Genomic DNA, 23,045 nt, shown 5'->3' with positions numbered 1-23,045 from the left:
GTACAAATTTCGAAAATACATTCTGGTGAAGTTGATACTATGGAAGGAATAGAAGAAGATTTGAAGGTTGAGGATCTTGCATTTTTCAAATATGCTCCAATAACATCATTTGATGTAGAACGAAGTTTTTCACGGTACAAAAACTTACTTACCCATAACAGAAACAGTTACAAATTTGAGCAAATTAAAAAAAACCATAGTAGCACAGTGTAGCGCTAATAATTTAATAAATAATAAAAATGTATTTTAAATTGTAGTAAAAAATAATATTTAAAAATAACTATACTGGGTAATAAAAAAGTAATATTTTTGTTTTATGAATTGTAATAATTTTTTTGTGCATATTTTAGTGTTTTTATTGGCTAAAAGTGCATGTTTTATAATTTTTAGCGCATATTTCGTAATTTTTTAGTGCATAAATGCATGCATATTACATTCAATAGAGTTCTCAAATCGGTCGAAAATAATTAATTAATAAAAAAAATTTAATTCAATTTTAATGTTAGTATCTATAAGTCACTTTTAGTTACAGTTTAAACAAAAAATCTGTTTCCCTTCTAATAATTGACTTAAATATTATTATACATTTTAATATTCTTATTAAGAAAAATTTAAATTATTCTCACAAACCGTTTTCACAGTGCATGCTTATTATTTATAAAAATTATATTAATTTCCATGATGAACTTATTCATTTTTTAAATGTGCTACAAAATTACAAATATGAAATGGCCAGTAGAATTTTAGCTGACACGTGACACTCAATAGGTCAAAATACGAAATGATTGACCAGTCCAAGTAAGTCATATCATATATATTTCTAAAAATATTATAATTTTTATAGACGTCATGTTTCCCATGATATATTTTTTAATAAGTGACACTTTAAAAAAGTGATACTATAAAGTACTTTACAGGATGTAACAGAAATACCAAAAAAATAATGGATTAAATTTTGTTCTAATCAATATCTCAACATTTTTAAACGTATAATTTGTTGATGATTGAGCTACAATTATAGAATAACGTTTTACTTTTAATGTTCAAAGTAAAAAAAATTTTATTTAATTTAATTTGTTTGAATAAATTCAAAACAATCAATTGTTTAATCAAATTAGTTTTAAATGTAATAACATTTTCAAAAGGTTTATTTTTAGGGGGGGGGGGATCTCTTGACAAGTATATTTTTTAAATTAGTTATTATACATGTAATTTTTATAATTGTGTCATACTTTTTTTTTTTTATCGTCATAGTTATTTCTGTTACATTTTTTTTATTAATTATACCAGTTAAAATTTTAACGTGAAATTTATGTTTCTTTTTTTATTAAGGCTGTAAAAAATCATCGTCATAACTCAGTAAGTTGTAATATTTGATATCTTTTCTTGTTTTCTTATCGCCACCATTTTTTTGATGAGTGATTACGTTAGTCGTAACAAATGAACGACGAATTTTAATCATCCGGTCCCTTGTATAAAATCGTAAAAAATATGAATAAAAGACCCGTATAATATTATATTCCCAAAACAATACTTTTAAAATACCAAGCTCAAAAAACTCGATCTCAAAATCCACACTTATATCAATATTTGCAAACTTAATAATGACAAATTTCATCTGAAAATGATTTATTAATGAAAATGTTGTTATTATTTAATTTTTTTTTTTTTGGGGGGGGGGGGGAGAGGGTTAAAATCCTTAACCTACATCAATTAGTCAAACATGTATTGCCATGACATTGCTTGTCACTATATCGTATTATGATATAGAGCCTTGGTGGCTGTTTGCTTTTCAGTCATTATTCGAAACTTGATAGATTTATTTTATCAACTGCTTTCTAAATCGGCTCATCAATTTCTATAATTCCAAGTGAAGCATTGTGATCAGTGCGATCGTTTTGTTTTTAATTTAGCTTGCAGTTCGGCTAACTTGTTTGATTATAATTGCAATACATTATTAATTTTTATCTTGACTGTAACGATGGTAATATAATATTAACGTGCGAAAAAGACCCCGGCCAAGAACAACTATTTCCCTCAATTTTGACGGAAAATAAATATATTATATTATACTATTATAGTTTGGTAAAAAAAAAACTCACCATGCATGATATAAAACACAATATCTTATGAAAATGATTCGGTAAATGGCATTATGCTTAGATATTCATGTGTGATAGTGTATCATATTTAGTACAAGCCAAATAAAAATAAAGGAAAAATTTAAGATACTTAGAATAGTGCCAAATTTGAAAAAAATCTTCTCCCGTTTCTGTTCAATTCTGTTTCACTCTACAAATCTATTATTTGAAAATAGTTCTGAATTATGACATTGGTTTACATAATAAAAAATATCATTCAGTTATTGTAACTTTTTAAAAATTAGCGATCCGAGATTTAAAAATATTAAGTAAATAATTATATCACTTTGTTGTAAGTATTTTTTTACATTCAAACAATTATTATATAAATTATAAATCCACAATATGAAATAATAACGATGGTAAACATTATTATAATTTTAAATTGAAAATAGAATATCCTTAATCAGTAATAGTTTTTTTTTTTTTTAATTAAAAACAAATACATAGTAGCAATATAGAATACTAAATAACTAAAATCTATATTCTTGGTTTAAATATCTAATTTCATACAAATTTGAACTAACTGTAGAAGAAATGTGTTTATATAACAAAATTTTATTTGCATTTATAAAAAAAAAAAAACTAAAAATATTGAAAATTGCATATGCCTATAGTATAAACATAATTGAATTAAAATATTTTGAATCTTTATGATGTGTAAAAAATTCTAATATAAACAGTCAATGAAAACGTCATGAATCTGCGGTCTTTTTTTTAAACGTAACACCAAAAACAAAAATAAATTTTCAAGGGAACCTGATTTTGTTTAAAAATTCTTGTTTTTATACGCTTTTGAATACTTCTGGGAATTTTAAATTCTGACTTCCTAAATGTACCAACTAGATTCATTTTTACACTAAAAAAGATACTGAAATTGAATATTTTAGCTACTTATATATAGCGTATACACAGATAATAATCTACTCTGAAGTCTGAAGGTAGATACGGTGACGATCACATGCAATAATTTCTGTATATTTAATAAGCAGCTATAGTTAGAATAAGTACCTACTGCTTTCGTTTGAATACTATTTCTAAAACATTAGCTCTGGTATGTCGGTAGGTTAATTTGAGTCTGATAATATCACGAAAGTTACTAACATAATATAGCTACTGCGCGATGATCTCTGTTTCTAATGTTCATACTTTGTTACAAAAAAAAGTCCACACGCTGCAGTATCATAATTATTACAACACGAGTGATATTTTTTGTCGATTCTAGTACTTTTACTTTTTAAGGAATTGGCAGTGAAGCTGAAAACAAAAACTTTTAGAATACAAAAAAAAATCACATAGGTACCTAAGTTTTTATTTAAGCACTGGATTTGATGTTAAATGGTACGCGCTTAAACAACAAAAACACATTTATTGTTTCAATGGAAATCGTTTCAATGTGTGTTTTATATTATTGTATTATTATATTTTTATCCAATATTATATAAGTGACAGACAGTAGAAGGACACAAATACAAACATTTGAAATGCAGTTAATGGGTACATTTTGAAACGATGAGAGTGTGTTGTTAAAATAATCATCAATTGTGACGCATAAGATGGTCTTCGTGGCCGTTCTACCGTTAAATAATATATATTCTGCTTATTATCAGATGGCCAAACGTAATAAAGTATTTGAATACTTTAATTATTTACATGTAAAAAACCTCAATACTATGGTGGTTGAATAAAAAATGTGCACATATTTGTGTAGAACCCTTTTAACACTTATAGGTAGCTATACTATAATAAAGTATAATATATGTATATATATATATATTGGATGTATCCCAGAGTTCTGAAACATGGCCAAATATGTCCACATTATATATATATATATGACTGAACTTCATGATACATACTGTATATATACCCAATAAATTTTGTGACCATAACGCACATTTTAATAATTGTTCAGTACATAATAGCATGCATTATATTCTTACTGCACTATCACATGCATAATATAACAATATACTATTATATAGGTACTTAGGTAGGTACTACAAACTGTAGTGGTTTAGCAAACCTGCTTACCCTTGTTTTTATTTTATTTTACTTCTGATTTTTAAAACTTTTAAGCACCAATTTACCATGATGATATTATCAAATGTTCTTTATAATTTAAGATTCGACCTTTGGAGTCAAGAAGATACGAAATTCATTGCTAAAATGTAATCATTAATCTTCAGAGCTTCTATATGTGTGTGTGTGTGTGTGTGTGTGTGTGTGTGTGTGTGTGTGTGTGTGTGTGTGTGTGTGTGTGTGTGTGTGTGTGTGTGTGCGCCTATTTTAAACATATTACAGTGAGCTATTATTTTTAATTCACAAAGATTAAAAAACTCTAAGTAACTAGGTACTCATTCAAATGTATGCCAACCTAAAAATTTTTGATAAAATCATTTAATTAACAATATACAGTGAAAAGGGATTATTCACAATAGGAAAAAAGTTTGTATCATTATTCATTACAATTCATTAATTATTAAATGGTATAAGAAATTGAATCCTTGAAAATGTCTTTTTTAAGTACACTTAAAAACTTCTAAAATCATAATTTGAAAAAAAGCGTTATTAAAGTATAAAAGATAAGACAAGCATGCTCAGTGAATCATTCTATATTATACAGGTATGTGCCACCAGAGAAATATCAGATACACACTAACACCCCTGCGGCCCTGCATGCTATTAACTCCTTCCTATTCTCTTTAAAGGGCCTATAAAAAATATATATAATAAACAGTTTGGATAGTTTGGAGGTCAAAAACCATACCCCCTGGCCCTCTGTTCACCTTCTTAACTGCATATTATACATTACATTGTTCAGGGCACACGATATTATTATTATACAGCAGCAGTAGATCTTCGAAATAATCGCAAAGCCTCGTCTCTGATAACTCTAAAACTTCGACGACTATAATATTTTATAATATTTGCCTACTTTGATGTTAAAAATATCGTAACATGAATTAAAACTTTTAATGATTTAGGATAAAGCTAAGGAATAATGCGTTTAGTCTCGGAGTATTTGTAGAAAATAAATTACAACTGTAGCTTATTTTGAGTTAGAAACTCAAATATAATATAACAATAACAATATTATAAAGTTAAACCCATCAACTGTTAAAAAAAAATAGAAATAATCCTTTTAGCACACTGTTTAGAGAAAACAAAATGTCCGTCAAGTTAACATCGGCATATCATCTTGCTACAGACGCTGTTAGATAAAATATTAAAATACATATATAAAATATACTACCTAATATTATAATAGACTAAAAATTATTCATCGAAAGTAATAAAAACACAATAATATCGTTATCGCTATACCATTGTAGCTGGACGGCTAGTAGGCTTTAAATTATATAGTATATGCTTACATAACCTATTGGTTTTAATTTTTAAAATTGTATAAATCATAAAATTTAATATAATATAAGCATACATACTTTGACGATGGGATTGTTTTCTAATTTCTATCTAAATTATAAATATGTACCTCAGTCGCATTTTATCTGCACGATATTATTATTATTTGGCTATAGGTATCTTGTACATCAGTACTTGGAAAGATAATATAATTTTAATATAAAGAGCTATTTCTTATCTATGAAGTTAGTAGCTAATAGATCATAATAATATGTTATTGAAACCCGATTGAACGCCTGTAGTAAGTACCTAGGTATATCCAATTTAACCCGTAATCAACTAACATACACCTGTCCTGTAAGTTGTACCAAACCACCAACCTTAATAAAACAGTACAACACTAGTTTATATTATTATTACTAAACAAAATACAAAAATACACGAGTCTTTGAGCCCTCCGTGAAATTTTTGAAATTTATGAAATTTATGAAATTCTTCGAACACTCTGGGGAAGTAAAACTTCTTCCATAAATATTGCAGAGGCCTGTAAAATTATAAGTGAATTATAAATATAAAATTATGAAAATATAAATTATATATATTAAATATATATAATGTATTAATAAATAAATATAAATGTATTTATATTTATATATAAATTTATATTTTTTACGATTTTTTTCCGCCCACATCTTAAGAAATAAGTTTTACTTCAAAAATATAGTAATATCATTGTCGACATCTACTGCAGTGGCAGTAGTTTTAAAATGTACTAATACCTGTTTACAATATATTATAATTTTGGGATAATATTATCATTATTACCTTTTCTGTCATAAAATAAACAACGAATAACAAATAAAAATACTCAAATACTAATGGTATAATACTATTCACAGAGTACATACGCTGCAGTGGATTAGATTAGCATTAAAATTAGAATTATTTTCATACAAATAAAATATATTATAAAATAGAGATGAAATAATAATAATGATAACAACAACAATAGAAATCATAAAAGTTCAGTGGAGTTGTAAGTATATCAGTATATATCAGTAAGTAACAGCAATCAATGCATAACTATTATAATGTATAAATAAACCAATCTTTATTAAATTAATCAAAATTAATTTTCAGTAAATAGAAAAAAAAATAGACGAGAAAGTTTGGATCATTCTAGGTAAGGATTAAACAATAATTATATTTTAGGTATACGCCACAAATTTAAAATGTACCCTCTCGTAAAGGGGCTAGGTAAATTGAGTCCGAGATAAGTTTGGTACATTTTAAAAGCGGTAAATTGAGTCCCGGGGAAAAAAAAGGTATTAGGTAAGTTGAGTCCCAGAAATAATAAGGTAGTACTGGTAGTAGGTAATTTGAGTCCCATGGAAAAACGATTTATATGCATTTAAAATTTAAAAATGTGCACTATAAAATTTTTATTTGTGATTTGTGGACATTCATTGACTGCATGTATATGATTTTGAAAATAGCAACATGCATTGTTATTGCATAAAAAATAATTATATAATTAATAAAAATGCTATAAAAATGCATGTTGCTATATTTAAAATCATATACATGCAGTCAATGAATGTCTACAAATCAGAAATAAAAAATGTATAGCAATGCATATTTTTAAATTTTAAATGCATATAAATCGTTTTTCCATGGGACTCAAATTACCTACTACCAGTACTACCTTATTATTTCTGGGACTCAACTTACCTAACACCTTTTTTTTCCCCGGGACTCAATTTACCAAGTTAGGTCATTTGGGACTCAATTTACCAACCCCGCTCGTAACTATGTCACTGCATGTGTAGGTACCTGAAAAAAGGCTAAACCAATTAATAATATATGTATATCTAATTATCAATTGAGGTTGTAATTTTGTAAATCCTGTAAAAAAAATATTAGTTGTATTAATTAAAATGTGAACAATATTATCGTCATGAATTCCGTGAAACTGCATTATACAGAGACAAACTATTATAATATTATATCAATTAATATAATCGAACTGGACTTTTTTTTTTTATAATATTTTTATTTATTTGATGAAACAAATTTACAATCTGTATTTACAGTTATACAATAGGTAAATGTGATGGTGATTGATTGGCAGGAAGGGGAGTCGCCCAGTGATGGCACCCCGTGACACTGGGCTTTATATAAAAATAAGTAACACTTGTCGTTCGTTATAAAAAATCTTGTTCATTCACATATTAATCCAAATGGTTTTATGATTTTGAAATCGTACGGTACTCAAGTTAAAGTTTTTTAGCCACCACCATTACGTCCACCCCCACCCATTTTGATTACAAACAATTTTCAAAAACTTACAACACTCACTATTTAATAAATATATAACAAATATTCAGGTTTTCATTGCTTAAAAATACTATATTCACGAAACGTGAAACAATAGATTATATCTTTGAAATATAAAAGAAATATTTAAACGACTTTTCGACAAATTCAGAAAATAATCGACTGCACGTAAATTGTTTGAAAAGCGAATTTCAATACAATCATTTTAAACATTTAAGATATTTTGACGATTCACGCTAAAACAGCCGGTTTTCAAACTATCCCTACTTTGATTTTGGGGGTGCCGAGTAAACGCTCATATAGGCTCAATATATATAGGTATACCATTTATTAACAAATAAAAAGTCATATGACTTTATATTAATATATTTACCATAGATAAATGATGCTTTATCAAATAAAAGAACTTTATTAGCCTATCATATAATAATAAATAGGTATAATAAATAAATATGTATAATATTGATAATACAAAATCATCTTATCTAATAAAGTACGATTTTTCTTATATTTAACCATCGTAATTAAAAGTACGTAGCAGTATGTATGCGACTTGAACGAAAAACAAAAAGGTATGTATGTGATGATGAAAACAATTTTTATAATCAGGAGTGCCTAGGTATATTCAAATTAAATGAACTTTATTCGTCGCATAATTATTGCAATATAACGTTGGCCTTGTTGCTGTATCTCCTAAAAAATAAAGATAAACATAGTTTGACTTTTTTTGTTTTTATATTGAATTTAATTATAGAACCAATAAATTATCAGTAGGATAAAGTGATATAATTGGAAATAAGGGTTATTGGAAACAATATTAATTTCTTATCAATAAGTGTTGACTGATGGTAAGTGATGACATAATATACTCAATCATATAAAACCATAGGCATAATATTGTAAGAAATAAACAATAGATGATGGCTATTGATAACATAAATATTTAATACTATATTATACAACAAGGAAGTTTATTCTAAAACAGCAAAATCATTTTCCAATTTACAGTTCTATAATAACACGAACTTAACACGTAACACTAGAACGTCAGACTTAGAGAAGATATCATTACACATTTATGTAGTAATATAATTATGTGGTGTAAATAAAAGTAAAGGCTCAGGGCGAATGAAAATAAACAAATATTTTTATATTTTATCAATAGGAATAACCCCAGGAGCATTTATTCAAAATATTTGTGGTTAGAACTGATTATATTTTGATATTACTAAATTACAGTTAATTGATTAATTTCAAACTGACATAAATATAAAATATATACAATATAAAATTAAATAACACTTAATCTTAAAACAACAAAACATTCTCTTGAACTTAATTGTAGTTATTGTAATATGAGAAAATTTGAGTGGTATAGAATTATTACTATAACCACAAATATTTTCAAATCCTCCAAGAGTCATTAATACGGATAAATTACAAACGTATTTATTTATTTTTCATTTACTTCAAAAATATGATCATATTTTTATGAGGAAAATTTAAATAGATATTTTTAAGTAAGTATAAATTTAAGTTACAATTACAAAATTGTCATCACTTAGACACTTAGTCATATAATTACATCATCATACAGAAATCACCAATAACTGTTGAGATATTGATGATTCAATGATTGTTTAAATATTGTTTCCAATTATTAGCCAAATTGACCCTACTTATTGCGTATTTTAATTAGTTCTAACATAATATTTTAGGTGTCAAATGTATGTAATATAACTAGTTTATTTATATAGTTACTATTTATTTTGAAAATTAGTGGAAATGTTTTTAATGGATCCGTAATAATAGTAATTAGCTCCAAGTACCTACCTGAATTTTCTTTGTTTTTATTGTTATAAAATCATTGAAACATTATTTTCTACATACGCAGTGAAAAATATATAAACGAATAGTAATAAATGGTTAAAAATATAAACTATTATTTTATCGAACAATAATATTTTAAATAAATAATAATAATCACATGAAACATTAACAAAAACTTACCTTAGAAATCGTTAAAATCTTAATTATCAAAAAAATAGAAGCAATGAATATAACATGTATATAATACCTATATTGTTTTTTTTGGTAGGTATATTATTTCCCTGGTGTAGTTATAAAATTGCTTAGGTATTTTATATACCATTATATGATATGATACGGATTAGTACCAGTACCAAAAAATCTAGAGGTTGCTATATTATCATCACAATACGTTTTTTATGATATATTTATCAGTTTATTACGTATGTCGTATTTTATCAAATCATTTGCACAGTGTACAAAGTAAATGATTATGCTTCATGGCTTTGAAACTGCAGCGATCACGAATAACGCTAAGATTGAATAGGTATGACAGTAACTACTCGATAAATGAGTTAGTGATTACCGTATTCGAAAATAATAATAATTTTTTTTAATTTCTGTGAGCTATGTTGACAGAATAAAAAATACTATTTAGTTTTTTTTTTTTTTTGTATTTTTAATTTTATATTTTAATAATATTCTTATTACTCTAATTAATTTTATTATTATTCCATGAGCTATATTACCATATTAATAATTTATTTGCATTTGTATTTTATATTTTGTTTAATATTTATATCAGTGAATGTTGTAATGGTATATCATGATAGTAATGAGTAATGACGTATTATTGAATTATTTTTATATATTAATTTAATACTTGTTAAATATTTTTATTTTTTGTCCGGATGGAGGACATCCATAGTATCGTGGGAGGAAGGCACGATGGGAAACGTCCTAGATTCATTTAAATGTATTTAAATAAAATGTATTTTTAAATACAACAAAGATGTGTGAGAGTTAACCCTGAGTGATACTGAATTGAAGATTGGGATGGTGGTTCACACTTTTTTAGTGTTAACCAGTCCACAATAATTACAAATTGCTACTCGATGCCACTGATTACCTATGTAGCATTTTCATTATTCCATTTTCACAGTCAATATTATAAAATATTAAAATACAATACGATAAATAATAAATGTACACCAATCTAATCTACCAACTGTGCCGTTCCAATATTTTGCATTAACAAATACCCCTTTGGCTATAAAAAAAAATAATAATACATTATATTATAATGTAGGTATATCTTAGTTTGGTAATCCTCATACATTTCTATAATCAACTATACATGACTAAGAACCAACTTGCAATATAAATATAAATTATAATACTTGAGTTATTGTTAAAATTTCGATTACAGTCGAATGCAAGGAATACAATATATAATTCCCAATTTGAGGAAAAATTAAATAGTAACCTACGTCCTAAGACACAACAAAAATTATAATATACCCAATACATTGTGCTGCCTTATCAGGTAAATTATGTTGGTAAAAAAATTACAAATATGAATCATAATTTATTAATACCAAATGTAGATAATTATAACGATATCGCCCTAAGACGGCTATTAAAACTTAAAAGGCACCGGTCGACAGTCTCTATTCCAAAGTCACGTCGCTGACAATGCCGGTCAATATTACGACGAAATAGAGAAACAGTTACCTCATTAGTGACAAGTGTTTATTAACTATTATTTTCAATAAAATGTCATTAATTATACAGTTCACTGTTTTATATCTTCAATTTAAGACTAAAGCTGAGATAATGGTTCAATAAGCACCTTCGAACATGGCTGAAATTGTTGGTTTGTGAAACAATTTAGTTATTATTTTGTTAAATTTACATAAACAAAATATGTATAATATCATAAGTATATTAAAACAGATTATTATAAGTACCTATAAACAGTGGATGATATTTTATCAAAAATAGAATTGATATTTAAAGATCTAAATATTACCAAATTACTTTCTCTACTACTTTCACTACTAATTTAATTTCAACCATATTGTCTGTAATGGTGTTAAAAAACATCGGTTAGGTTCAGTTTTATTCAACTGTCAAATTAATTTCTTTACTTAAATCACTTACTAATCTAATGTTTAATCTTTAAATTTGGGAATTTACTTGAATTAGTCATTTTTTTATATGTCATTCGTAGTTTAGGGATACAAATAGCAAGGAATATACAGTGAGCTCCTTTTAAAGTGATAAAATTGTGTCTATCATCATTATCATGGTTAGTTATTCGATCGACTTAAAACATATTTTAAATACTGTTGAAAAGAAAAAATGAATTAATTAGAGATTAATATAAGAAAAGCAGTATATAGAAGTAGACGTAAAGTTCTTCCTGTGTTGCCAAATAATATAATTGAAGCATACATGGCTTTAAATACATCTGAAACTGAAACCTCAAATAAAGAACCATTTATTTTAATAAATTATCAAGAAAAAAATATGATTTCGCATTTCTCGTGATCTTTTCTGGATAACGCTAAATGATACTCAAATATTATAATCATCGCAAACTTAATTTTAAATTAATCTAAACTACTCTGGGCAAAACGGGAAACATATAAAAACAAATTTAAGGCTAAACGGGGATAAGGATAAGCTCGATCTTCCTAAGTGTGCGTGTGAACACATCGAGTTGGTCGTTATCGAATCACTCGTGGTTATTTTTTTAATCACCAAAAAGTTGCTTTTTCCTAGATTTGCCATGAGTCTTACTAGGCCACTAATCTCTACTATTATAAGTTGTAAGCTTCAGTTATAAGAGTTTAAACTTAAAACTACTGATATTAATACCAGCTATTTGTAAATAGGTACTTTTACTTATCTGATATTTTTTTATACATTTATAATGAAATTCAATGAACCAATTAGTATTAGGTACTTAAATAAATGAAATATCTAAATAATGTAGTAACCGAAAAATTCTATATATCAATAAATATAGAAAAAGGATTCCTTGCAAGGTTCTTCTTCAAATACTATTATTTTAAACCTCGTTTCTAAGGCCTGGTGTACACAAATGTAGTTATGGGTTTATAACGTTATGTTTAACTACAACATAAAAAAAAATATGCTCCATTGAGTGGTCAATGGAAATATTGCAACTAAAAAAACGTCACTTGCAAAAAAAAAATGATGATAAAAAAAATATACATATAATTATAATTGTACACTTCATATTCACTTTGATTAAAATTCACACATACATATATATATATATGAAACAATTATTGTTAAAAAAAATAAATCAACATTGTATTTTTTTTTTTTTTTTTTTTGATTATTTCATCGTACAACATAAAATATAATATTACCACAGTTAAAACTTAATACATATTATAATTTACTTAAGTGTTTTTAAGTTCTCCATTAGCTTCTAAAAATTACGAAAACAGCTTTTAAAAAAATGTAATTTAACTATAAAGGCACTTACAAATAAAAAAATAAAAATGAACAGCTTATAAAACACAAGATTAGGGCAAACGAAATGGAATGTTATAAATAATAAAAACTATCACTGGTATTTTTTTTTCAATGATATTATACGTTTGAATGTTACCAAATCATCGATGTCACATACAAACATTTATTTGACACTTTCGTTTTAAAGTTGGATTGTCGAGATAGAAATTCGTATTACCTTAATAGCGAAACGGAGTCCACGTTCCAGAGTGTTCATCTCGTCTATAGTATAACGGTCGATTATCCCTGAACACTGTAACTGCCGGAAACGGATGATCTTGAACGTATTTTAAGGAGGCTCTTATCTAAAATAAAACAATTATAAAAATGTGAAAACTGTACTTAAATTTATTATTTTCAGCTACACAAATCATGAGTAATACTTATACGAAAGTTGTAACTTGTATTAAAGGAATAAAATGTATAACCAGACACCGGAATAATACATCGTACCATTGTTTTTTCAACAATTCACAATTTAAATGTCTACAGCTAGAATAATAATCACCTATATTAGATTCTGAGCATAGCGAATGAATATAGTTACAATGATGTGAAATACTTTTGTCAATGAGTGTTCGACCAAAAGACAAAATAAAACTATTTTTATTTACCACGAATATTTTAATATTTTAGTGTTTTATTAAATAGTATACATTTAGAATTATACTACTATTTATAGTAGTATTAAGTTACAATTATTTGATTATTATTACTACGCTGCAACACGGAGGATACGGTTTAAAACTATTAACATATTATAATGTATTGAAGGTGTTATTTTATGCTTACAGCCATGACTGTGTGCGGTGGTTCAACGTCGGGCGTAGTCGACAAAGCTTGTAGGATGAATTCGTCGGACTGCTGGAGCCACAAGTCAACACTGCGCATAGGTTCGTAGTTGAACGGTCCAATTCTCAATAGACCCAAGCTGCAGTCATACACGTCTAACACCTATTAATGTGTAAATAAAACATTAAAGTTATACCTATATGATTATAACTATAGGAGAATGAAATTTAAAACATTTTTAATTTTTATCAATAAAAATAGTAACGAGATTTTAAAAAAATTTAAAAAAAAGTTGTGTTGTAACTTATAATGACTTCAAATTATGTAAAATATATAATATTCAGTATGTTTATATTTTCAAAAACATAAATTTAACGAAAAGAATAACTTCAAGTTATAATACATAATATTATACATTGTATTATATTATGTTAATATATATGTACCGGTTGCAGGCCTGTGAACAGCCGGGCTAGTCTTAGAGGTTGTTCGGGACCTTTGTCTGGAAAGTTGGCTGGAAACACTTCGCCGCTCTTGACCATAACTCCTGTATAAAAGACGCGGACAAAGAATTTACATTAAAATCGTATTTAAAGAAAAATATATTATTTAAAAATATAAAAATATTACCCGCTCCGTAAAGCAGCGGCCAGTGGACGTTGTTCCGCATAATGGTGTTGAGTTCTCCGACACACGCGAGTACAAGTTCGATTTCGGATTGATGTTTGTGAACAGCAACTGTCATATATAAACACACGAGAACGATATATAATAATATTATAGTAATGTATTACTTATATTTATACCGACTTCTCGGCTGGAAAATAACATTTAAGACATTTACCCATCAGACTATAAAACACTTGTTCGCCATAACGCAACACGTGAGTGAATCCGCCAATCAGAGACATTTCCAGTCGACCGTCAGGGAAGCCCATGGACAGTTCTTGGATCCTGTGTACCATGTTAACCACACATTCCTCGGTACATGAACCGTCAAGATGAGCAAATCCCACAGCACCGGAACCTAAACATAATATGTGTAAACATTCCCGAAAAAACTGTCAATTATAAATTATAATTCAGGCATGACAAACTCAAAGTATTATCACGATACCTAAATAGTTTTTAATTTATGGGCGTGCAAGAAAAAATAACGATATTTTAACAAATTATGTCGTGTATATACAATGCTTTATTATTTATTACATATTTATTAAAAATATTATTTGATTGTTCTTAAAAAAGTATATCTTTACTTACATAAATATTATTTAAATTTTAAATGATTATTTTAACATTTTTTTATTATTATTTCTAAGATGGAGATGAAATATAAATTAGTTAGAAGCCACGATTTTAAAATGACTGTGTTATACTATGCAAATACATCATACACATGTTATTGAAGAAGTTCCCAAACTAAGGTACGCGTATCACTAATGGTAACCAAAAAGGCTAGACTAAGCAATAGACCACACTATAGTTAGGAAAATAATATTTATTTATTGATGTTTTGTGGTGGATATTATATTTTTAATAAATTATTACTATTACCGTTGTATGTATTGTTATTTTAAATATTTTTTGAGCACCTGAGAATTGTCCAAAATTCACCTTTTCTTTAAAAGGTGTACGATAATAATTGGGCCACTAAAATATTACATGTATAATAGGTTATTATATTGGTAATCATTTAATATAATTTTTTAATTTAATAATATTATATAAATTGCTACAACACCTAAAACTCCAGCGCACATAAAACTTTGATATCTTATGATAATATAGAATTGTTATCTAATGAAATGTATAAAAATAGTCAAAAGCTTAGCTAACGGTGATAATTAGGGCTGGGATTTCGATGCACTTAGCATTGTTTTTCAAAGCTTACTGTGCAATGCTCATCTTGTCACAAATTTGTTTTATGTACATTTGAATAAGAATAAGAAAGTTTATTTTGCATTTTTTGGCATTTTTTAGTTTTTAGGTCATTTTCTTAATTTTTTAGGGCATTTTAGAGTTTTTGGAGCATTTTTTGAGTTTTTGGAAACCAAGTGCATGAATTTGAAATTTTATTTTAAGATTTTTACACCAACATGGTTTTTAAATAAATATAACAGATTATAAGTAGGTACTCGTAATTCGTATTATATTATCGGTTTGTCGCCATTATCGGAGTATTATCGAGTAACCTCTACCCGCATTTCCTGTTAAATAATCTTAAATCGGTAAAATCGACGTCCGATGATATCGTTCGACGTTCAGTACGAGTTTTGTCGTGGTTAACACCGTTTTATTACTTTACTTTATTATTTTATTAAAAATAAAAAAAAATTTTAGTTCATAAAAGCAATTTTTTAAGGGCGTTTTCGGGGTTTTTTAGGGCATTATTTAGAGTTTTTAGGTCATAAAAGCATTTTTTTTAGGACATTTTTCGGGGGTTTTTAGGGCATTAAAATCCCAGCCCTAGTGATAATGAATCACAGCGATGTAATAAATTTTTGTATTAGAAAAAAATGATTTGTAGTATGAATTGTATTTGTCAGACAATAAATAATAATTGATTAATAAACGTTATATTATATTCCTAATAATAATATATTTGTTTGCTATATTTTTATGGCTCAATCTCAGGATACACTTAAAAAATAGAGATTTAATATGTGGCCCAATTTCCGGGTAATAAATTGTGAACAAATATTTTATACGAAGCAGGTAGTTAAAATGTGGCCCGATTCACGGGCGCCCAATAAAATGAATCGGCGTTAGAAAATAATCGGTTTGGGACTTTCACATCATATCCATATAGGTGCCCTAATTACCCTGCCCTACGAATTCATATAAACATACGACGTAACAATAGGTAATTTAAAATAGTATGTAATATAGGTAAAAAATATAAGCACCTACACATACCACACGCATATATTTCCAAAACGTATATTAATTGTACCCGAAAATGCAAAAAATATAAAAATTATTTGACTTTTTGAAAGTAACAAGAATTGCTTTCAAAACCATTTTGAACGTATTTTATATACGTATCTTAGAAACAGTGCTCGTGCTTGTGAAGGTGTCAACCAAATATTGTTTTTTTTTTTTTAACTAATAAGTTAAATATATAATTAAAAATATACCACGCATCAGACTTGAAATTATGAAAAATCACATTCTGGAAATCACCAAATTATTTGGCAATAAAAAAATTTTTAATTAATATTTGGGATTTGTTGGCCGTTGAAACTAAAGAGTTCTAGGTTTGACTCGTCATTATAGACTTATAATACCTATTTTATAAATTACGTAGTGCTCTTAAAAAACCTACCAATGGATACGATACAAACATTAACGCATGAAAAATTAGATAGATAACATCCATTTTTTGATACGCAGTCCTCGCACAAATAATTCTTTACTTCGCCAATAGCATATCTAGTTCTTCATTTCTTATTGGCTGGCATTACCTACCAATGTTTATTTCGTACAAGAACGTTTATTTGGTTCAATAATTTAAATGTAACACTTCTCTATGGCAAAAAAACCGTGTAAAAATTAAAAAATTAAATTCTTAATTTATTAGTTATAATATAGCATAGTACATAGAATAAATTAATTGTTGTTATTTAATATTATATTGAACTACCTAAATGCCTAATAAATTATAAAATAAATATAATTCATAATAATTATCGTTAACACAAAAAAATCAACTAATCAGAAGTGTAGAACTACGACAAAGGCCGGAGGTGAAGAAGATGCGCAAAACTAGTACAACTGTGATGATAACTATTTAATTAGTCATGGATTAACGCACGTTATAGGTACGCCATGTATTATCTATTAATACAAAATAAACTTACCGGTATGCCGGAGTACAAGAATAATGCAAGTGGTAACGTCATCAGAACCAATGATCGACACGTTTTCTATCAAACATTAAATAAATTATTATATTATTACGTCAAAAATCATAAATCTTAATCAATATCATTAAGAAGGTACTACTGTGTTTTCATTAATGCGATCAGTGGTGGTTTAAACTTTTCTAAGTGAAGTTGGGGGGAGGGGTTCACATGTTATACTTATAATCCAAATAATATTAAATAATCAAATATATATACTGTATATTTGGTGGTTTACATAATAGTATATAGTTTATTATTAATTAGGTACTAACAATAAATTTTACAATTATATTTTTAAGACATGAATGTCAGCACCTTATATATAATGTTTATACATATTATAAAAGTATTTAATTTTAATTTCAAATGCACGCAAATATTTTAAGGTAGAATTGTGTATATCAGAAAAACAAATCGGTAACCATTCTAAGCATCTAAGCGGTCGATATAGCTGCTATATTATAGCATTACTCAACAAAACATATTATAATATGTAAAAACATATGACTTTTAAATTCATAACATAAGATTCAAGAGATAAGGAGAATTTTTACATTTCCATATGTACAGAAATGCTCTCGACGTAATATCACGCTAATTTTAATTTTTCTGCCACCCAAAGAATGATAATCGAAGTCGGAAAAACTAATTATGTGAAGTAATTGTATGAAGCAGGTAATCAATGCATAAGGTATGTTACGTTACGTATGAACGTAAAGCTATATAAATTATTAAGTATCGAAGTTATTTTGTTGCACACACACAATAATGTATATTTACGAGGATCTCACCTTTCATCTCTATATATTTCAAGAGAGCCCCGGACAGTGAAGTCGTTAAAAAACTCGGAACCAATATAATTACAATAAATTTCCATTATTAATACGCCATATTACTAATACGCCGCCATCATTACATTATTATATAATACAGATGATATTATCTCAAATATTAGAACAAATAAATATAATACAAATGTTTAACCCTCCCCCTATCTCTCGACCACGCGTGGATACCACATTATTTTATAATAATACAAGTATACGAACTGTCATGTGGTACGGTCACGGCCATCTCTCGTTGACATACGTAAAGAAGCCCTATGGGCCCGACGACTTTTGTGGAGATGGTGAGCAGTTGTGATGCGGAATCTCGGAGTACAGGGTGGTTGAGATACAGCGTCCTCGTGTCCGGCGGTGGTTCGTCTTGAACCACGCCTCGCACCAGTAACACCATCCTGCAAAAACCGAAAAAATTAATTAAAATAATTTTAAAGACCTTTGTTAATTAGTTTCAGAACTCAGTAGTCACTACAAGTCTTAGTAGCAATAACGTAATTTAAGTCTATACAATATGTAAATACATAAATAATAATACAGTAAAAATGGTAATCGGTGAACACAAATTGTATCCTAATATTTAGCATACCTACCAATAGTTTATATTCAGTGTTTTTTAATAAAATAATAACTAATATACATATCATACAAAATTGAATTTTTGAATGATTTAAAATAAAAGGGTATAATTGGATAGTAAATCCAAAATAATATAAAATTATTAACACACGCTGTATTGCTGTCTTACACGGTTATGGCCATTTATATCGATTTCCATATCACCTCAGATTGCCAAGTTATTTAAATCTATCATCTATTACAATTTGGGACCCAAATTAAATCATATTCTTATTCCTCAACAACGTGTTTATCGTTCAGGGAGGAGTACTATTACCGGCTGTGTATCTTTCACTTCCTTTACACAGCCTTAACAAAGGCTCTCAAGTTGACGTAATCTTTACCGGTTTTTCCAAAGCTTTCGACACTGTTCCTATGTGGAACCTTCTTATTAAAGATCTCGATCGTATTGGTATTGGTAACCCCTTCAGTCCTTGTTCCGTTTATACCTATCTAACCGTAAACAATTTATTAAGTTAAATGGTGTTTCCTCCAACTTGGTTGATGTCACTACTGGAGTACCTCAGGGTGGCATTTGAGTCCTCTGTTATTTTGCCAGATATCTCAAAAAATCTAATTTTCTTCTCTATGCCGGTGACATAAAAATATTCTATAAAATCGATACCCATACTGACTGTCAAATTCTATTAGATGAACTTAATCAATTTAACGTACTGGGTATCCAATTTAGGTCTTTATCTTAATGTTAGCAAGTGTAGTGTTATCTCTTTTTCTATTTCTAGATCTAGAACCCCTTTACTCTTCCCCTGCAACGTATACTTAATAACTCATAGTTACAACGTGTATACATTATTAAGGATCTTGGTATTTATTACTCATCACTTTCTATTTTAACTATAACAATGATATGATAGCGGGTTGTGCTCTTAAGGTTCTAGGTTTTATTAAAAGTAATATAAAGCTCTTCTCGTCATTAAACTGCCTTCGCTCATTGTATTTAGCTCTTGCTCGACCCATACTCGAGTATGGGGTTATAGTCTGGTACCCTCGCCTTGCTGAGGATCAGTTACGTCTTGAACGTGATCAACGTAAATTTTTATAGAATGCTTCTTTTATTCTTAAATTAACTTCACCGAATCATAACTATTCTGATATTAGCCGTGTTCTAAATATACCTTCTTTGTCTTCACACCGTAATTATATTGATTCTCAGTTTATTTATGCAATTTTCAACAACTATATAGATGCACGTGGCCTTTTATCTCAAATTGTATTTAAAGTTACTTATCACAATATTCGTAATTACATTCCTTTTCATATTCCCACTCATTTACTTCCTTCAACAAAACCACACCATGAACAGAATACTTCGGTCTGCCAATTTAGTTTTGATCTTCACCTCATTTTGATATTACATTACCTACCTAGTTATATTACTAGTGATAAAATATTATTGTTATAATATTATATTCATATTTATCTTTAACTCTTTTTATAAAAGCCGGTTGGCGTATACACATAAAATAAATAAAAATAAAATTACTAAAAATAAAAATATCAATAAAAGCCTACAAGGCCAGGGGTCCTAGATGATAATCTTATCTTTAAATTTTTATTTTAAAATTAATTTTATAGATGTATTCACTCTCATATCAAAATTAGCAGCACACTATTAAAACTAATAACTGACAATTTGGTATATCATACGTGTGTAAGACGGAAAAAACACATGAAGGTGTAACGTCCTCTTAGCTAGATATTTGGGTAGGCGGAAAAAATGACCACGGAAAAAAAACCCACTAAAATAAAAGTGTGTTTTATATTATTTTGTTGATTAGCTCAAATACCTATCATAATACAATCACATAGTTATTTTATTTTGGGATAAAACAGTACATAATATTCAAATTATAAATATAATAATTAACAAATGTGTAATAAAACATAATTGGGTGTATTGTGATTCCATTCCCCTTGAATAAAACCATTGAAATATAAGATAAAACTTGAACAAATAATAAACACTCATATTATATTCCAAACTTATATTTATATTATATTTATATAATTATATAATTTCCCAAAGTGCCTTCGCTGGTTGGTTCTTTCCTCAAGATACTACATATATAATAATTTAAAAAAAACATAATTTATGCTTATTATTGTACTTTTTTTTATTTACAGATTGTATAAACTAGATTAAAAATAAAAAAATATTATATAATAATTATATTAAATATAGATGTATTAACATTTATTTTTAATTTTAATTTTTTCGAAGGGCTTTTTGTCTGTGGGTTTTTTTCCACGGGCTCTTTTTCCTTGGTAATTTCTTTTCCATGGGTATTTTTCCGCGATTCAGATATTTGATATAATATGTATTAGTAACAATAATAGAGGTAATTTAGAAATTGTCAAAATTCAAAATTAAAATAAATTAAACTTAAATAATTGTTAATAATAATAGTCAAATTCAATACCTATGAAACCGTATGGTATATTTGATTTTAATATATTTGTATTATGATTTTTTTCGGTGTTATTTTATTAGATTATTTTACATTTTACACTATATAAAATTTAAATGGGTTATTTCTCTTTTTTTCTCATTGCAAGTTTTGTTTTTTTGATTCCTTAACATTTTTTAATGCATAATCAACTTTAAGTTATCTTATTCAGCGGCTTAATATAAATCACAAGCTATTACCGTTCCCAACATTTGGAAAAAAGTGTACTAGTAATTTGGGAACTAACTTTAATTTAGAATTAAGTTAAGCTACGTTATTCAAACGTAAAAAAACATTAAAAATGTACATAGAAGACAAATATTCACATTTGTGTCACACCAAATAACATATTATTTTACTTTCAGTCGTAATATTAAATAATGAATACTACAAGTTTAATAATAAATTTAAAATTATAGATTATTTAATAAGATACGAACAATTATAGGTAAACCAAAAATTCAACCAGAGAAGCAATCCAACTTAAGAAATTATATGAATTAGAAACGCAAGTCATATGAGGCCGTAAAAAATAACGTGTTTTTATTGAATTGGTAACAAATGAAATATTATGTAAATCTGTTAGTGTATAAAATATAAATAGAACACAATATAATTTTTTTACATTTTTGATGATCATGATAATAATAACACATGAAAATATGACTTCTATAGTCCCATTACATATATAGATAACTTTTTTTGTAAGTACTTCAATTTGTATGATGTTTTGAACACTTTCACTCGTAATTGTCATCATTTGTCAAAGTATGATTTTTGTTTATGAGTAATATTCTTTTCTCACAATACACACAGAGGATTCAAACTATTTTTAGTACTTCATCATATATTACATTGTACATCATATTTTGTTCTCATTACATATTATTCTCCTAGGTAATAAAATATTCGTAAAGACGAATAAATGCAGTTGCCGTAAATATACAAATAAAAAACATAATGGAAATTTTTTGATGTAATAAAGTTTAAGCTAACAATTAAAAAGTAATTACTAAGACAAATAGGTTTTTGTATTAGTTATTATTACATTGATTATTTTTTAGTTATGCAACAATTAGTACAAAAAATTAGATATTTAAAAAAAAACCTTTATAGATAATATTATTATAAGTTATGCCATATTTATTTTTTATAGATCACATTAAATTTATAAAAAAACACCTTTCATAACAACGTCAATTTGCCTAAAAAACT

The 23,045-nt window shown here is 27.1% G+C and overlaps 1 protein-coding gene across 5 annotated transcripts in view; it reads right to left on the bottom strand.

Annotated features, from left to right (window-relative positions):
* Window positions 1-12,882: 12,882 nt before the first annotated feature.
* Window positions 12,883-23,045, bottom strand: part of Ntan1 (N-terminal amidohydrolase 1) — a 29,337-nt gene continuing 19,174 nt past the window's right edge. For all 5 annotated transcript variants that reach the window (XM_015510570.2, XM_015510572.2, XM_015510574.2 and 2 more), the window contains 7 exons: window positions 18,955-19,142; window positions 17,861-17,926; window positions 14,842-15,024; window positions 14,628-14,735; window positions 14,444-14,544; window positions 13,998-14,159; window positions 12,883-13,510 (listed from right to left, as the gene is read on the bottom strand). In XM_015510570.2, the coding sequence (XP_015366056.1) occupies window positions 13,385-13,510; window positions 13,998-14,159; window positions 14,444-14,544; window positions 14,628-14,735; window positions 14,842-15,024; window positions 17,861-17,926; window positions 18,955-19,141 (933 nt within the window). In that variant the 5' untranslated portion in view covers window position 19,142 and the 3' untranslated portion in view covers window positions 12,883-13,384. The remainder of the gene's footprint in view (window positions 13,511-13,997; window positions 14,160-14,443; window positions 14,545-14,627; window positions 14,736-14,841; window positions 15,025-17,860; window positions 17,927-18,954; window positions 19,143-23,045) is intronic.

Source organism: Diuraphis noxia, unplaced genomic scaffold (genome assembly GCF_037042655.1).
Source record: "Diuraphis noxia isolate RWA-SAM2 unplaced genomic scaffold, SU_Dnox_SAM2 contig0003, whole genome shotgun sequence".
In the NCBI taxonomy this organism is placed as follows: domain Eukaryota; kingdom Metazoa; phylum Arthropoda; class Insecta; order Hemiptera; family Aphididae; genus Diuraphis; species Diuraphis noxia.
This window is presented reverse-complemented; position numbering and strand designations above follow the sequence as displayed.